This window comes from Rhamphochromis sp. 'chilingali', assembly GCF_963969265.1.
Source record: "Rhamphochromis sp. 'chilingali' genome assembly, chromosome: 13".
NCBI lineage: Eukaryota > Metazoa > Chordata > Actinopteri > Cichliformes > Cichlidae > Rhamphochromis > Rhamphochromis sp. 'chilingali'.
The window spans coordinates 25454623-25472659 of NC_137940.1; the positions used below are offsets into that span (position 1 = coordinate 25454623).

At 41.1% G+C, this 18037-nt stretch overlaps 3 protein-coding genes and 1 long non-coding RNA gene across 4 annotated transcripts; 3 read left to right on the forward strand and 1 right to left on the reverse strand.

Annotated features, from left to right (window-relative positions):
- Positions 1 to 672: 672 nt before the first annotated feature.
- On the forward strand, positions 673 to 2162 carry LOC308409052. The gene is made up of 2 exons (XR_013973908.1): positions 673 to 1072; positions 1898 to 2162. It is a non-coding gene; the product is annotated as an uncharacterized lncRNA (long non-coding RNA).
- A 183-nt stretch (positions 2163 to 2345) lies between these two features.
- On the reverse strand, positions 2346 to 4328 carry LOC308409051 (uncharacterized protein). The gene is made up of 3 exons (XM_080901593.1): positions 4188 to 4328; positions 3661 to 3938; positions 2346 to 2772 (listed from the first exon to the last, which is right to left on the reverse strand). The coding sequence occupies exons 2-3, from the start codon at positions 3918 to 3920 to the stop codon at positions 2502 to 2504; spliced, it is 531 nt and encodes a 176-aa protein (XP_080757719.1). The 5' UTR covers positions 3921 to 3938; positions 4188 to 4328; the 3' UTR covers positions 2346 to 2501.
- Positions 3944 to 6137, forward strand: LOC308408772 (uncharacterized protein; the record flags this gene model as incomplete). Its single annotated transcript, XM_080901184.1, has 2 exons — positions 3944 to 4335; positions 5221 to 6137. The coding sequence occupies 2 exons, from the start codon at positions 3944 to 3946 to the stop codon at positions 5489 to 5491; spliced, it is 663 nt and encodes a 220-aa protein (XP_080757310.1). The 3' UTR covers positions 5492 to 6137.
- Positions 6138 to 11738: 5601 nt separating this feature from the next.
- vma21 (vacuolar ATPase assembly factor VMA21) lies at positions 11739 to 13934 on the forward strand. Its single transcript, XM_080901590.1, has 3 exons — positions 11739 to 11913; positions 12156 to 12265; positions 12841 to 13934. The coding sequence occupies exons 1-3, from the start codon at positions 11852 to 11854 to the stop codon at positions 12978 to 12980; spliced, it is 312 nt and encodes a 103-aa protein (XP_080757716.1). The 5' UTR covers positions 11739 to 11851; the 3' UTR covers positions 12981 to 13934.
- Positions 13935 to 18037: the final 4103 nt, after the last annotated feature.

Here is an 18037-nt window from a genome sequence, read left to right on the forward strand (position 1 = left end):
GTTTAGGGTTTTTTTTCGCTGTAAAAAGAAGTTTTCTTCCCACGCACAACGGACACTAATGTTTTTGTCACTTTTTATGGAATTAAACTCAAAATAAGGTCAGTACTTCCACGCTTTAAACACTCTCTCCTGCATTCATATATGATCCACTGTTGATCTGCACACAGCTTTTGTCACCAACGTCGCACTTGCTTACGTCACTGTCATGAGACATTCTGGCAAAAAAATCACGGTTTTAGTAACGCAGTAACGCAGCGTTCCTACGGGAAAGTAACGGTAATCTAATTCCCGTTTTTGCAATAGTAATCCCTTACTTGACTCGTTACCTGAAAAAAGTAATCAGATTACAGTAACGCCCATCTCTGTCTGACAGTTTTACCAACTTTTAGCCAGTTATAACACTGACATACTGTTGACTCCCATGCAAAATTAAAACAAAAAAAGAGAATAGAGAAATAAAAACTGATTTCTCAGGGTTTTTTTGGCCACTTCACTTTTTTTTGGTAATTTTCATCATAATCAAAGCTTGTGACTTTTTGGTACCTTGTAGCTTTTGCTGATGTGAATTACGGTGTGTTCACACCGAACGCAATGGACGCGAATAGAGCGTCAGGTTTACATGTAAAGTCAATGGAAAGGCGCGATGACGCGCGATTGCGGGTCCCGCGAAAATTCGGAAGCAGATTTGCGTCGCCAAAACGCCAAAACGCGTGAAACGCGCGTCAGTGTAGCGCGTCTGGCGCGTTTGACTCGCGAATAAAACCACGCGCGTGAGTTTTTGTGTTGCATTTTGTGCATACGCGCGTTTCGCGTCTACCGCTCGAGTTGGAAAAATCTGAACTCCAGCGTCAAATCGCGCCGCGACAACCAATCAGGAGCCTGGTGACGTGGCTGTTACCTAGGTCAAAGGGGCAGATCCAGCCAAAGCCTTTCATACTTCAATGGAGGGGAAGGCTAATCAATGCGGTAGCAAACAACTCGGAGCTGTACAACACCAGCTGCTTTCAGTACCGAGACAGGAATAAAAAGGACCGAGCTTGGAGGAAGATATGTGAAGAGATCGGGCAACCTGGTAAGTTCATTCATTTCTCTTTTGAAAGTTTTCACTGACCCGGGGAAGCCGCACAAAAGCTAGCAAGCCACCGCTATTTTCCCACTGACATACAAATACCGTTCTGCTTTTATGCATGTTGTCATTTAGGAATATATTTTATTGTTTATTAATAAACAGCACACAGTGGTCCCGCTGTTCATCCGTCACTGCTTTGCTTTTTCGCTGATTTTTTATTGCACAGTACAGCATTGCATTCTGCAGCCTGATTGACAAATCTCCTGCGCTTGCCAAATTTATCACGTTTGGTTTTGATAACCATCGCGTCCAATAGAAAAAACAGCACAAAAACACCCATAACTATGAGCCTCATTCGGAAATACACACCTGCACCGTGAGGGAAAAAGGCGCACGAAAGTGGCGGGCAGATGAAGACAAACCGCGGCATAATAATACTTTTACGTTTTGCAATCTACAAAGGTTTGCACTTTGAGAATCAATTGTGAGAACTGTGACCAGGGGCTAGTTATTCTGAGAACCCCTGCAATAAATGAGGGACCACTGTCTACTCTACGATTATTATATCCAACCTGTTAACATTTAATACTGTATTGATAGAACCAACTGATTCTGCAGCAGAGCATCCCCAGTCCCTGAGCTCCTGCTGCTGCACCCACAGCAAGCACTGATACCTTTTTAGTCGGTGGGATTCCCTTGTGATCACCTTTACTAAATATCTACAACCAATCTGATTATATCCTGTTATTGTTTTTTTTTTTTTTCAATATTGAAATTAAAATCTAGTAGCAGCCTTCTCATTTCTTTGTGTTTTGTGCTGTTTTACAGGCCCACAGAGGAGGACGGCTCCGAGGCAGATGAGGGACGGGTCCCAGGACGGTCCATCGGCGGTGGAGCTGGCCATCCTGGAGTCCCTGAAGAGGCCACACCAGTCTCCAATGGAGCATTTCCTCCTCAGCCTTGTTCCTGCTCTGGAGAGCAGCTGGTCCTTTTTATTCCTGTCTCTCTGTAAATTCTTATATTTTATATATTTATGTTTAATGTTTTTCTGTTTGAGACTTTTAATATTATTTCAAATAAATGTTTATAATGACTAATGTCTCAGTTCTACTACACAGCAAATGTTGGCACACAACTTGACACATGTAGAATTTATTTCATATTATACTAATGACAAAATATACTGATACAGTGGGATGCAGAAGTTTGGGCAACCTTGTTAATAGACATTATTTTCCCGTATAAATCGTTGGTTGTTACAATAAAAAATGTCAGTTAAATATCATACAGGAGACACACACAGTGATATTTGAGAAGTGAAAAGAAGTTTACTGGATTTACAGAAAGTGTGCAATAATTGTTTAAACAAAATCAAGCAGGTGCATCAATTTGGGCACCACAAAAAAGAAATGAAATGAATATTTAGTGTATATCAATGTGTGTGTCTCCTATATGATATATGGGGTGCCTTTGTCTGGATGTGCTTCCCATCCAGAGTTGCACAGCACAGAGGAAAGTTCCAGCGCTCCTGGAATCCCTCTGTGATGGACCGCCAGTCTCCAGGTGAAGGCACAGCCATGAAGTCGTCCACTAGACAGTCCCAGATGGACGTCGCTGCCTGGGGGGTGATCTGGCTCACCGTGGACACACCGACTCTGAAACTGAACGCGATGGTCCTGAAGGAGTCCCCGGTGACAAGGAACCTGGACAAAATTGTTCAAAATCAGTATTATGTGTACTGCAGTTACAAAATACATTATTCAAATTCCAAAATACTTTTGTGATGTCAGATATAAATCACAAAACTTAAATCTTACATAAAACATTTTGTAATTATAAGGATAATTACAAAATGTATATTAGATAATATCTAAAACAGTTGTGTTTTGTTTTAACTTTAACATATCATAATTTGATTGGTAGCAACTTTCACAACTACAGTGAGCCAATCACTCATAATTCCTAAACATGTCAATCAGGTAGGAATGAAGTAAGACATTAATAGAAATAAAGAGTTGTATGTTGACATGTAGCCCTTTCCTTGCTTAAATCATTAATATTTTTGAAAAATTAATCTGTGATAAGACAGCTTATCAAGATAGAACCATGTAACTAGAGATGAACCAAACTGTTCACAGTTTTATCTAACTCTGTTTTAATAAAGGCTGTGACCCCTGCTATAGAGTCTGACAGCTGCAGGGATTATATACAAATATTCAACTATCCCAGAATTAAACCAGGTCTAAATAAAAAGGAGTGAGTATCACTACAAAGGTTAACTCAGTGGTCCTAATGCTACAGTTTGATATCAGCAAACACCGAGCGCATACATTGATGTGACACCACAGCCATGCTATCATTCAAACACTGATAACAGCATAAATCGAATTAAATCGGGACTTGATGAGACCTTCTGAGTATCACTAGAAATATTATAAAGAGTCGTCTCTGTACCACAGTTTGCTTTCAGTAAACACCGACAGCATTCACTGTTAGCATAGCACATCCATGTTAGCAGTGTATAACTGGATGGATTAGCATATTAGCACAGATATCAATAAAGGACTACCGTATTAAATAGTTTTACTAACCTCAGGCAGACGGACAGGCGCTCTGCAGGTGGGATTGAGCGTCTGTAGTTGGTGTCTAGGCGGGCGATGCTGGGACCGACGAGGGAAAGCAGGTCCTCAAACTGGCCGACGGTGATAGCGCTGGAATCGGCCGTCATCCAGGCGCAGCTCCTGGAGCAAGTGGTGAAACTCACCAAACTGCTCATGCCTCTGGAGGACCTGATGGACCCAGGTACGGCGAGGACGTCTTTTACGCTGCTGCTCTGCTCTCCACAGTACATAGAGAAGGGAGTCTCCCTTCTCTATGTACTGTGGAGAGCAGAGCAGCAGCGGGAGACTCCCTTCTCTATGTACTGTGGAGAGCAGAGCAGCAGCGGGAGACTCCCTTCTCTATGTACTGTGGAAAGCAGAGCAGCAGCGGGAGACTCCCTTCTCTATGTACTGTGGAGAGCAGAGCAGCAGCGTAAAAGACGTCCTCGCCGTACCTGGGTCCATCAGGTCCTCCAGAGGCATGAGCAGTTTGGTGAGTTTCACCACTTGCTCCAGGAGCTGCGCCTGGATGACGGCCGATTCCAGCGCTATCACCGTCGGCCAGTTTGAGGACCTGCTTTCCCTCGTCGGTCCCAGCATCGCCCGCCTAGACACCAACTACAGACGCTCAATCCCACCTGCAGAGCGCCTGTCCGTCTGCCTGAGGTTAGTAAAACTATTTAATACGGTAGTCCTTTATTGATATCTGTGCTAATATGCTAATCCATCCAGTTATACACTGCTAACATGGATGTGCTATGCTAACAGTGAATGCTGTCGGTGTTTACTGAAAGCAAACTGTGGTACAGAGACGACTCTTTATAATATTTCTAGTGATACTCAGAAGCTCTCATCAAGTCCCGATTTAATTCGATTTATGCTGTTATCAGTGTTTGAATGATAGCATGGCTGTGGTGTCACATCAATGTATGCGCTCGGTGTTTGCTGATATCAAACTGTAGCATTAGGACCACTGAGTTAACCTTTGTAGTGATACTCACTCTTTATTTAGACCTGGTTTAATTCTGGGATAGTTGAATATTTGTATATAATCCCTGCAGCTGTCAGACTCTATAGCAGGGGTCACAGCCTTTATTAAAACAGAGTTAGATAAAACTGTGAACAGTTTGGTTCATCTCTAGTTACATGGTTCTATCTTGATAAGCTGTCTTATCACAGATTAATTTTTCAAAAATATTAATGATTTAAGCAAGGAAAGGGCTACATGTCAACACACAACTCTTTATTTCTATTAATGTCTTACTTCATTCCTACCTGATTGACATGTTTAGGAATTATGAGTGATTGGCTCACTGTAGTTGTGAAAGTTGCTACCAATCAAATTATGATATGTTAAAGTTAAAACAAAACACAACTGTTTTAGATATTATCTAATATACATTTTGTAATTATCCTTATAATTACAAAATGTTTTATGTAAGATTTAAGTTTTGTGATTTATATCTGACATCACAAAAGTATTTTGGAATTTGAATAATGTATTTTGTAACTGCAGTACACATAATACTGATTTTGAACAATTTTGTCCAGGTTCCTTGTCACCGGGGACTCCTTCAGGACCATCGCGTTCAGTTTCAGAGTCGGTGTGTCCACGGTGAGCCAGATCACCCCCCAGGCAGCGACGTCCATCTGGGACTGTCTAGTGGACGACTTCATGGCTGTGCCTTCACCTGGAGACTGGCGGTCCATCACAGAGGGATTCCAGGAGCGCTGGAACTTTCCTCTGTGCTGTGCAGCTCTGGATGGGAAGCACATCCAGACAAAGGCACCCCATATATCATATAGGAGACACACACATTGATATACACTAAATATTTATTTCATTTCTTTTTTTGTGGTGCCCAAATTTATGCACCTGCTTGATTTTGTTTAAACAATTATTGCACACTTTCTGTAAATCCAGTAAACTTCTTTTCACTTCTCAAATATCACTGTGTGTGTCTCCTGTATGATATTTAACTGACATTTTTTATTGTAACAACCAACGATTTATACAGGAAAATAATGTCTATTAACAAGGTTGCCCAAACTTCTGCATCCCACTGTATCAGTATATTTTGTCATTAGTATAATATGAAATAAATTCTACATGTGTCAAGTTGTGTGCCAACATTTGCTGTGTAGTAGAACTGAGACATTAGTCATTATAAACATTTATTTGAAATAATATTAAAAGTCTCAAACAGAAAAACATTAAACATAAATATATAAAATATAAGAATTTACAGAGAGACAGGAATAAAAAGGACCAGCTGCTCTCCAGAGCAGGAACAAGGCTGAGGAGGAAATGCTCCATTGGAGACTGGTGTGGCCTCTTCAGGGACTCCAGGATGGCCAGCTCCACCGCCGATGGACCGTCCTGGGACCCGTCCCTCATCTGCCTCGGAGCCGTCCTCCTCTGTGGGCCTGTAAAACAGCACAAAACACAAAGAAATGAGAAGGCTGCTACTAGATTTTAATTTCAATATTGAAAAAAAAAAAAAACAATAACAGGATATAATCAGATTGGTTGTAGATATTTAGTAAAGGTGATCACAAGGGAATCCCACCGACTAAAAAGGTATCAGTGCTTGCTGTACATATCTGTGGGTGCAGCAGCAGGAGCTCAGGGACTGGGGATGCTCTGCTGCAGAATCAGTTGGTTCTATCAATACAGTATTAAATGTTAACAGGTTGGACATAATAATCGTAGAGTAGACAGTGGTCCCTCATTTATTGCAGGGGTTCTCAGAATAACTAGCCCCTGGTCACAGTTCTCACAATTGATTCTCAAAGTGCAAACCTTTGTAGATTGCAAAACGTAAAAGTATTATTATGCCGCGGTTTGTCTTCATCTGCCCGCCACTTTCGTGCGCCTTTTTCCCTCACGGTGCAGGTGTGTATTTCCGAATGAGGCTCATAGTTATGGGTGTTTTTGTGCTGTTTTTTCTATTGGACGCGATGGTTATCAAAACCAAACGTGATAAATTTGGCAAGCGCAGGAGATTTGTCAATCAGGCTGCAGAATGCAATGCTGTACTGTGCAATAAAAAATCAGCGAAAAAGCAAAGCAGTGACGGATGAACAGCGGGACCACTGTGTGCTGTTTATTAATAAACAATAAAATATATTCCTAAATGACAACATGCATAAAAGCAGAACGGTATTTGTATGTCAGTGGGAAAATAGCGGTGGCTTGCTAGCTTTTGTGCGGCTTCCCCGGGTCAGTGAAAACTTTCAAAAGAGAAATGAATGAACTTACCAGGTTGCCCGATCTCTTCACATATCTTCCTCCAAGCTCGGTCCTTTTTATTCCTGTCTCGGTACTGAAAGCAGCTGGTGTTGTACAGCTCCGAGTTGTTTGCTACCGCATTGATTAGCCTTCCCCTCCATTGAAGTATGAAAGGCTTTGGCTGGATCTGCCCCTTTGACCTAGGTAACAGCCACGTCACCAGGCTCCTGATTGGTTGTCGCGGCGCGATTTGACGCTGGAGTTCAGATTTTTCCAACTCGAGCGGTAGACGCGAAACGCGCGTATGCACAAAATGCAACACAAAAACTCACGCGCGTGGTTTTATTCGCGAGTCAAACGCGCCAGACGCGCTACACTGACGCGCGTTTCACGCGTTTTGGCGTTTTGGCGACGCAAATCTGCTTCCGAATTTTCGCGGGACCCGCAATCGCGCGTCATCGCGCCTTTCCATTGACTTTACATGTAAACCTGACGCTCTATTCGCGTCCATCGCGTTCGGTGTGAACACACCGTTAGACAGGCTGACCTTCATCTGAGCCATCCCTTCAGATGCACTGGGTAAAAACTGAGACTTTAGACATCATTTAGACATCATCTGCAGACTCCATGTTTATGCATATGGTTGAGGGATTGGACACCATAAAAGGTCCTGCAGGTGTAATGTGTAGGTGACCCAATACTTTTGTCCATATAGAGCAGATCTATATAGAGCTGAGTCTGGGTGAAACTGTTCTAAAAGTCTTTGTTTACATTTTCCTTTGTTTTAAAAGAGCCTGATCATTTCCTTTAAAGGTTATCTGTTTGTTTTTTAAGTGGTTCCAAGCCAGAAAAAAGAAGCTACTATATTTAATAAAACACACTGTCATTTATTTTTTATGTAAAATATTCAGTTATAAAGTAACCAGGATTCCACTGTTTGGCACATCATGTGAAATAATAAGTGAAATAAATTCCTAGTGCTTGCTGACATGACTGTGTTCCAACAACAATCCTAAACCACATCAGGAGCTGCACAAACAGGAAAGCTGTTTCATTCTTACTTGTTGTTAAGGAGACTGAGTAGCTTGGTCTAAACAACAGGTGTGGAATTTACGGGACCTCATGTTTGGCATTGACTGTCGGTGAGATGTGAACTCCAAATAGCCTGGGGAGTCCAGACACAGGGGTCCATGAGAAATACTTCCAGAAGGTCGGAGGTCAAGATTCATTTGAAGGGCAACCTTCAAATGAACTTCCAATTAAAGACGCCTACAGACCAAATCTACAGGCTCGCATTCCACTGAGAACACGAGTTTTGTCAGACTTCTATTTTAGAGCTGGTTGTTTTATTAAAATTCGTAATCCCACCATGACGGGGTGAACATGTGCGTCTAGTGACTGTACTGACTCCGTCTTGTGTGGTTTATGGTCTATTCCCAAAGCTCACTGCAATAAACCATCTAATTAATTTCCAGTTTTTCATGTGCTTCCAGGGAAAATATAAGTCCAACATGTTTAGATGAAGGAATTTTGATGTGGATTATTGTTTATCAGAAGAGGTCACTGTTTATTTTATAGTTGGTCCTAACTGTAATGATTAGCATGTGATGTCCTGCCGTTCCATCAATACGGGATGTATCATCTCAGCTTCTCAGAATGTGTCATAATAAAAAGCACGAAAGTATAAAATTACAATGGAAAGAATAGAGAAAAAAAACTAAGGGCTTTTATTCTATTCTTTTTTTAATCAGTTGCCTCATAACCCTTCAGATTTATCTTCTACCCCTTTGGAGTGGGCTCAGACTGTGGGTAAAAAATCCATCCATCCATCCACCACTCAGGGTCATCACAGCTGGACTTTATCCCAGCCATGATAGAGCAGACATGTCGCCAGTTTTTCACATTTAAAATAATTAATGAAAAACTGTAAATTAAAAAATAATAGAATAAATATTTGAATGACATGTGATTAAAATAATAATGGATTGCATTTATATAACGCTTTTCGAGGCCCTCAAAGTGCTTTACAATTCCACTATTCATTCACTCTCACACACTGGTGAAGGCAAGCTACAGTTGTAGCCACAGCTGCCCTGGGGCAGACTGACAGAAGCGAGGCTGCCATATCGCACCATCGGCCCCTCTGGCCATCACCAGTAGGCGGTAGGTGAAGTGTCTTGCCCAAGGACACAATGACCGAGACTGTCCGAGCTGGGGCTTGAACCGGCAACCTTCTGGTTACAAGACGAACTGCCAACTCTTTGAGCCACGACACCAGAGAAGCCCCTTTCAAATGCTTTTATTCAAACCCCTACATCAATAACGTGTACAAATACTGATACTGAATTTTTAATGCAATCATTCAATTTTTTATACAGTGCAAATTTGCAACAGCAACTGCTTTAAACAGGCACTTTTCTATCATAAGATAAATATCATAAAATATTACAGAGCAAACAGACACTTAGCAACAGTGGGAAGGAAGAACTCCCTTTTAACAGGAAGAAATCTCTGGGAAAACCAAGCTCAGGGACGGGCAGCCTTCTACCTCAAATGGTTGAAGGGAAGTAGAAGAGGAACCAAGAAAATACAGAGAGACAAGGACGAAACACACATTATGGAAGTGAAAAGTGAAGAAATTTAAACGTAAAAAAAGCACTCTTAAAAGATTGCAGAAAATGTGAAGTCTCTTGAAAATAAGCAACAGACTGAATCCATTTTGCTGAAAAAGGAAGAAAGGAAGAAAAGAAAAGCAGAATCTTTAGCAAGAGTTTATTATTTGTGAGGTGAAATTACATTTCAGGCTGAATGACATGAAAAACTGAATGAAAAAATATTAAGTGGCTGATTTGTAGTAGTTTTTTAGGTGAAGATAAAAACCGGATGTATGGTTAGACACACAATAAAGGCACAGGAGGTGAATGAACTACACTGACAGGTTTATTGCACGGTTCAACATTGGGGATGATGGCTGTTGATTGACAGCTTTTAAAATGAGAACGAAACCGAGCCACCTGATCCATGTGAGTCATCGCTACAATCACCAGAATCATAATTAAGCTCATCATATAAGATACTGAAGGAATAAAGGTGAATTGGTGAAGCGCTATATATAAGCAAGCGATGTATAAACTACACAGGACATTAACAGAGAGACAGCAGGAGATCATCATCCCACACAGGTGAGCAGTAATATTCATGCCACACAGGGAAAAGGGCCACACCTCAGTGCCATCTCATCAAACTGCTAATTCCTCCGCCCTCCTTCCTCCACATATAAAGGTCAAGGCTTACCCGTTCACCTCACGAGAAATACACTTGGTTTCACAAGTTTACACACAAGAACGCACGATCGATTCAGAAACCGCTCTCCTGTGCTTCCTCTCTGTCTCCCAAAGGGCAAAATCTAACAAAACAAAAGAGGCAGAAAACAGTTTTTAAAATTGCTCATGTTGGTTCATCTGCAAGAAGATTTTAAATTAATATGAATCACCATGACAATCGGCTGCATCTTCACACTCACTGACGTCTTTAGCGAGTTTTTTTTTCTTTTCTTTTTCCTCCCCTCGGATAACTACTTGAGAGTGAAATTGCCACTGAAAGCGAAACGATTATTTGGAACATGGGTCCCTAGATTCTTCTTAGAGCTTCTCTTTCGTCTCTTTTGAGTCTTTTCAAACTGAATGTGTTTTTCAGGAGCCTGCTGAGCGTGAAACTGGTAACAACAAAAGCCAACTGGAGCAGAAAGTGCCACTCCCTGAGACTCAGAGAGGAACGCTTTGACCAGAAACGTAGGTAATGCACCAATACTAAATCCACACAAATTGCTCATAATGGACTTTCTGTTACATCAGCAATTAAACAGGAGATAACAGTGTAGCAGTGTTATTCAGGAGTGTGTGTACAAACACATGCCGACCATGTGAACTGTGCATGCACAGCCACTGAGGACACTGAGGCTATGTTATGTCATGTTATTTTTTTCCATTTAAGAATGAAGTAATGATAGTTGACGTATTAAAATCCACCCACTTTTATTTTCAGAGAATATCTTTGGGAATGGAAGGGCAGTGAAGTGCTGTTTATATGACTGTATTTATCTAGCTCCCTGCTAGGAAAACATTTATTTTTAAAACTAATCCAATTGCAATAACCATTTTAATTAGCAATTTTAAGATTTCACATAACAGCTTGCAGAACCACTTTTATTGGCAATAACTTGAATGAATCATTTTCTGTACGACTATATAAGTCTCTCACATTATTGTGGAGGAATTTTGGCCCACTCTTCTATACATATGCACAGCTCTCTAAAGATGCTTCCACAGCATTATAGTTGGGTCTGGACTTTGAGTGGGCCATTGCAACACCTTGATTCTTTTCAAGCCATGCAGCAGTAGATTCGATGCTGTGTTTTGGCTCATTGTTCTGCTGTATATTACAATTTTGACCAAGTTTTAGCTGTCCTCACATTAAACTGTAGAATACTTTGGTATACAGAGGAGTTCATGACTGGTGCCCAGGTCCTGTGGATGCAAAACAAGCTCAAATCATCACCTTCCACCACCACCAATAGTTCTGGGAAAAACAAGTCATACTTGTACTGTCATGAACTTGAATCTTTTAAGGCTTTCCCAAACAGAAAGTGGTGAATAGTCTACTTTTACCAACATCTGGGCTGCAAATTACCCTCATGATTCTACAGCAGTCAACAGTCCGATGCTTTATGTTGCTGAAAGATAAAGCCAGCCTTTATATCCTCAGATTACTCGGGCAAATACATTCTGTCATCGCGAGACTATCTGGCGTCTAATCTCATCATGTGACCAGTCTCGTGACCATCCCGGAAGAAGCGATTTTAGCGCTGTCAACACAACGCTTACAGAGAATAAACGCGAGAATATTCGCGCACAAGTTTCGTCGTTGTGTCGCTTCATTTACAGTACAGCAATGGACGGATCTATGAAAGCATCTCTGGACGCTTCCGCCCCACCGCCGCAGTATTTCAGAGGGTGAGAAAATAGTATAACGAACTAGCTAAGCTAACGGCTAGCTTGTATACCTAGTGACCTGAAAACCCGAGCTCTGCGGTGCCGTTCATTGCCATAGAGACATATCTTTTATGTGGCACAATCCGGGAACATAGATGTAATTTTCACCAGGGTACACATCCACATCCGTAGTCAGCGTGTCAGAGCCCCCGTCGCTGTGTGGTTTGATCCCGGCTGACTCATGAACTTGTGCTCCTTTGCAGAAATGAAAGCTCCCTGGTTTCAGCCCTCAAGACTCTGCTGTTCTTCACCATCCTCATGGTCACGGTGCCCATTGGACTGTATTTCGCATCAAAGGCGTACATCTTTGAAGGTGAAGTGTGTCCGGATGATTGTGGACTTACCTCCACTCTGTTCCTGCTTTCACATTTTCTTGGGGTTTTTACTTTATTTTGTAAACGTAGCACATCATCCAGATTTTAAAATCTATTGATCAGTGGTCATCTGCTGACAGGTTAATAGAGCAGTCAGTTTATCTTTAAGCTCTAATAGTAAGAGTCTTTTAGCATAGTATTTGTCATTCCATACCAACATTTCCATTTTAGATGATATAATAAAGCTAATCCAGATGAGAATGTGCATTTATTCTGGATCTAGGGATTTATCGGAACTCTTTCCCCCATAATTATCACATTTGACGACCTCCTCAGTACCCACAATGACAAATATACTGGTTTATATCACCCACAATAATCGAATACAACCAGAGATGCTGTAGGTTTATATGGAAAGACATAACAAGCCACTGCAGCTTTTATTTTTCTGGGTTTCATTCTGTGCCAGAGAAAGTTGTGTTTAGCACCTCAATATAAACCTGACTTGTGACACTTTAAACTCCGTGATGCAGCTGCTGGTCGTCGCCATTAACGCTCTGCTTCTGTTTCGTAGGTTCGATGAAGATGTCAAGCTCTGACAGTTATTTCTACGCTGCCATTGTTGCGGTGCTCGCTGTGCATGTGGTTCTGGCTTTGTTTGTTTATGTGGCCTGGAACGAAGGCGCGCCTAAAGGCAAGGGCAAACATGATTAAGGCATATCCTTATCAGCTTAGAAGACCAGAGGAGACAGACCGACCGACGTGGGGAGGGATCCAAGCCCACCCCCCTCCCCTCACACCCCCTCCCAGGTCATGGGCATTGTAAGACCATCTACAATGAGCTGCATTAGAGCTCCGAGGTTAAAGCCTGAAACTACTCTGTGTTCCCCGGCAATGGCGGGGGGGAGTGGAGCTTGCTGAGTGTGCTTGCTCACCAGCCTCAGCGGGCCCGCCTTCTTGACTTTCTTTTTTTCTCTGAAAATATTACTTTTGTCAACAGAGGACAGCCGTGGTTTTTAAGAGGCTTTGTCATAAGCTGCCATTTGGCTAAGTGCTCTAAGTCCCTTCTCAGCAAAGAGTTTGTCTTGTAGGAAAGCATCTTGGGTTTTGACTGATGTGTGCAGGTGTGCACGCACACACACTTTGCCTCATGTTTAATGCATATGAAAGATTTGCTTCCAAAATGCTTCAATTAGCTCGAAGTCATGTTATTTTAATCACATTTCAGTTGTTGTACATTTGAGGATGTCTCTCAGCATCATTATAAACCCATAATGTGCTTAAATCTCACGCAAACCATATCATTCGAGTCATCTGTTAACCCTTTTAAATAGTGTTTAAATTTGGTTTTCTTTCAGTTGATGTGCGTTTGTGTGCCGTAGCGTGGCGACATTATGAAACTTTGGTGTTGCAGTGAGTTCCTAATTCACACTGTATTTAAATTTGTGTGTTTTGTGTCGATGATGTAGCCAGTGACGTTGGTCGTCATGCAGATGTGAGTGCCGACTTGTTCAAATAAACTGGAAAGTGTACATTTTTGTTGTTTCTAGTGGTATTTTCTAAAAATACAAAGATGAAAGGAAACGATTTGTGCTTGGTTAAAGAATTAAACTGATTCTCTACAAAATCATCTTTTATTTTTAATAAAGTGCAGAGTTTTGTTTTCAGGTTTCTAGTGTGCGTCCTGTTTTTTTACATGGTCTAATACCAGAACAACAAACTGACTACTATAAATGTGATATTAAAAAACACATTTAAAGTATTATCTTTTGCAATCCTCTGATTAAATCTTGGATGAACTGTTTGTTTTTTGTTGTATTTTTATGAATAAGGCCTGCATGTGATGAGTGAGCCTTATCACACAAGAGGTCATGACTTCCCCTACTATTTGTTGCCATAACTAACCAAAAAATGTGCGCACAGAGATCAAACATCCTCGTAAACAAACTTATTTTTAATAGTCCACCCCAGAAGCACATTTACACATTGTCACAACAGTTCCAATCCTAACATTCAGTGTGGAAAACTGTCAAAACTGATTATTTAATTCATAAAAATATCTTAATGAAATAAAGAAAACATTTGCAAACCTCATTAACATGACCCAGATGTTTCCCAGGCCTGATAAAGACTGTAGTGAAAACCATTAGAATTTGGTTGCCAAAATAAAACAAGCTTTGTCTCACATGTCTGGGAAGATACCTTATTGACCTCTGCAGGGAGTCTGAATTGTCACATGGTGGCAGTAAATGGTCAGCCAGTTCCCACAGACAGCGCGGTAAAAGAAGCAGGGATAAGACCCGGCAGCTGCCTGGCCGTAACAACGTTTTCTGCCTCGGAAACCATGTCAGCAGCTGATTTCTCTTCGTTTTTTCCCTTCACACTATGAGAGCCTCTTCTCACCAGCACCGCTTTATGTGTGTGTAGCTCCCACACTGTACTCCAGAGTCGGAGCTGTGCAGCCTGCCTGCAGTGAGTTTAACAGGCTGGTGTTGGTGATGAGGTGACAGGCCTGCGAGCAATCAGACTGATTCAGTCAGCAAACATCAGATGTCTCCCCCCCTTCCTTTGGCTGATATTTCATACGCTTACCCTTGCAACAACAGAAAGATGGGGCAAGGGCAGGCTTTGCTTTTGGCTCTTTGTCATTTAGCACACATTAGCAGGTTGAATGCATAGTGTCAGTGACATGAAAAGCAGGCCAGAGAGAGCTGAGCGTCTACCTAAATGAAGGGTTACAAGCGATACACGTCAGCACTCCTTGATGATTTTCTTTTGTATACTCTGTCCTGTAACAGAGTTCAGATAACTCATGTATAGCACAAATGTTCTTGGTGCACTTTACATCGGCTCATACTGCATGTAGTAGAACATACACTCACCAGCCTTCATTAAGCACGCCTGTTCAGCTGCTCATTAACACAAATGTTAGCCAAGCATAGGTTCAAACCGAGCATCAGGATGGGGAAAGAAAGCGATTTAGCTCATTTGACCCTTGCACAGTTGTGGGCATCAGATGGGCTGATCTGAATATTTTCCACACAACCATCTCTAGGGTTTACGGACAACAGTCTGAAAAAGAGAAAATGCCCAGTGAGCGGCAGCTCTGTTGTGGCCGGAGGTCAGAGGAGAATGGCCCCACTGTAGAGCGCCTTTGTGATGTGGTGGAGCAGGAGATTCACATCATGGACGCAGCTTGTCTGATGCTGTTGTGTCAATATGGACCACAATCTCTGAGGGCTGTTTCCAGCACCTTGTTGAATCTCTGTCACAAAGAATTAAGGCAGCTCTGAAGGCAAAAAGGGGAGTTCAGCCCAATACCAGGAACATGTACCTAATGAAGTGGCTGCTGAGTGTATCAGATGCCTCCCTCACTTAGATTTCCCTGCCCAGCAGATGGCGTGCCCAACAGATGCAAAGCTCAAACAAGCAGCTGTGTTGGTGTTTAAGTGAAAGTAAAGAAAGAGGGCAGTAGAGTACCACGCTACAGCTGGTGGAAAATAAAGTCCACCACACTGAAACCTCGGGGAGCAAACAGAGTAAGACAGGAGAATAACTCATCTGGACACTTGAGATCATATCCACCATTAAACACAACGAAGGAGGCACTTTATTGTGTTAGTCTGCGTTGTTATTTCCCATGAAATTCAGCTCAGGTGCTTTTGAGAAGACGCAGGATATGTTTCAACACTTTAGAAGGTTTTATTTCACAGTTTCATCTGTGTAGGTGTTTAAAACTTAGAATTCAAGACAATTTAATTCTCAGTACATAGAGCTACATGTTAGGTTTACCAGAAACAACTGATATGTCACATAGATTTCTACATCTATCATACTTTCAAATCACTGACTAAAGTTTCATCATCAGGCGCTTTTAGATTAGGTGCTAATGACCAGACGCTCATCAAGGAGTGAAAAACCTATCCTGTTTATGCTCTGGTGTCCTCTCTGATGTGACACGTGTTGTGACATCAGGGTAAGATCCAAAGACCTGCCTAAAGTCCTTCAGAACGAGTTTCTATTATTTATCATTATCATTATTATTTTAGATACCTTTAAGGTCAGAGAGAAACCACAAAGATCTTCAAATAAAATATTGCATAGTAAGGAAAATAACAACAATTGATTTTTCCACTAAATACACCCCAAGAAGACTCCATGAAGCCATAAAATTCATGTAGGTAACTCTTGCAAGCTGTAGTGTCATAGTGCATGTAGCTACAATCAGAAATAGATGACCAGAATATGAAGTCTTTCAGGAAAACTCAAACAGAGCCACTTTTACAGCTAACATAGAGGTATAATAACTATTATGCTCTCTAACTGTAACAGTATCCTTGACAAAGGCCAAAGTTGTCTTTGCAGTAGCGGAACTGCAAACCAGCTGTGAAAAATGGCGGTGAAAATGTGATTCAGGGTGGCTTTGCTAACTCAGGGACAGGACATAGAGCATTTACTGATTCACCTGTGTACATTCTGCATCACATTAAAGAGTGCTTGAATATAATGCAAAGCCATTTGTCCATGAGCCAAATGTTAACAGGAAGTGCACCTTTAAAAAGGATGATAATGCTAAGTGCACAAGGAAATCTATCAATGGATGTCTCTGAAACCTGGAACTGAGTCAAAAACAAGATCCTGCTGTAGTGTTTGGGGGATTTGAAAATGGCTAAACCTTCAAGTGAAATAAGTCAGTCAGTCAGTTGTCTATCCATCCATCCATCCATCCATCCATCCATCTCTAATTCAGGGAAAGGAGTTGAGCTGGAGCCTATCCCAGCTGTCATATATAGCAATTCTTTCAATTTACAATCACAGCACACCTCTGTATACTTTTAGTCATTACTTTTTTTTTGTTATATTAAACAGAGATCATGTGAAGCAAAGAAAGTATTAATAACACACATATAATGACAGACATGAGGCATCAGTAGCATAATATTTTTGGTCCATCACCCCAATTAAAATAACAATATTTTTTGTCGTCCTTGGTGGTCATGCTACATTTATCAAAACCTCCCGGGACATTAGAAAAAACGCAGTTTTGTCCAAGAAATGTGTTTCATGGATGCTTTTATTTTTGTGAAGCAGGAAACAGATAAAAGCGCCACTCTTAGGTTATTTATGCTTTATGTAACAGACGGAACTTTTTATGGCTGTAGATAATTTATCAGAATGTGCTGAATATGTCCAAAAATGTGCTACGCTGGACATGTTCTATCACAGTCCAACAATCTGATGGTGAAAGTGAAGCCCTGCAGAAGGATTTCATTTCAAAGCGCACTCATTTCTCTTCATCTGTCATCTTTTTTCTTCTCTCTCAAATATGGTCACATTTTTATTTCAATATCGCCTCCATTTTTTATCTTCATTTCCAAAGATGGGTGGAATGTTTTTTAAAGACTGACTTATTGATTGATGAAGCTGACTCTTTAGTCTGTTGCGCTATTATGTGTTTTCACAAGTAACACACGAGGGATGTAAAGCATATTGTGCTTGGCACCACAACAGACGCAAGAATAGTCTAGTACGTCCAGTTTTTGCTCATTGCAGATAGAAACTGAGAAACTGTAGCCCTCTGATTGATATATATATATATATATATATATATATATATATATATATATATATATATATATATATATATATATATATATACATACATACATATATATATGATATAATGGCAGGTTATGTAGAGGAGAATAATATGTCATGACTCCATCATGAATCATCATTAATTTGCAAATTCGGAACATATTTTAATGATT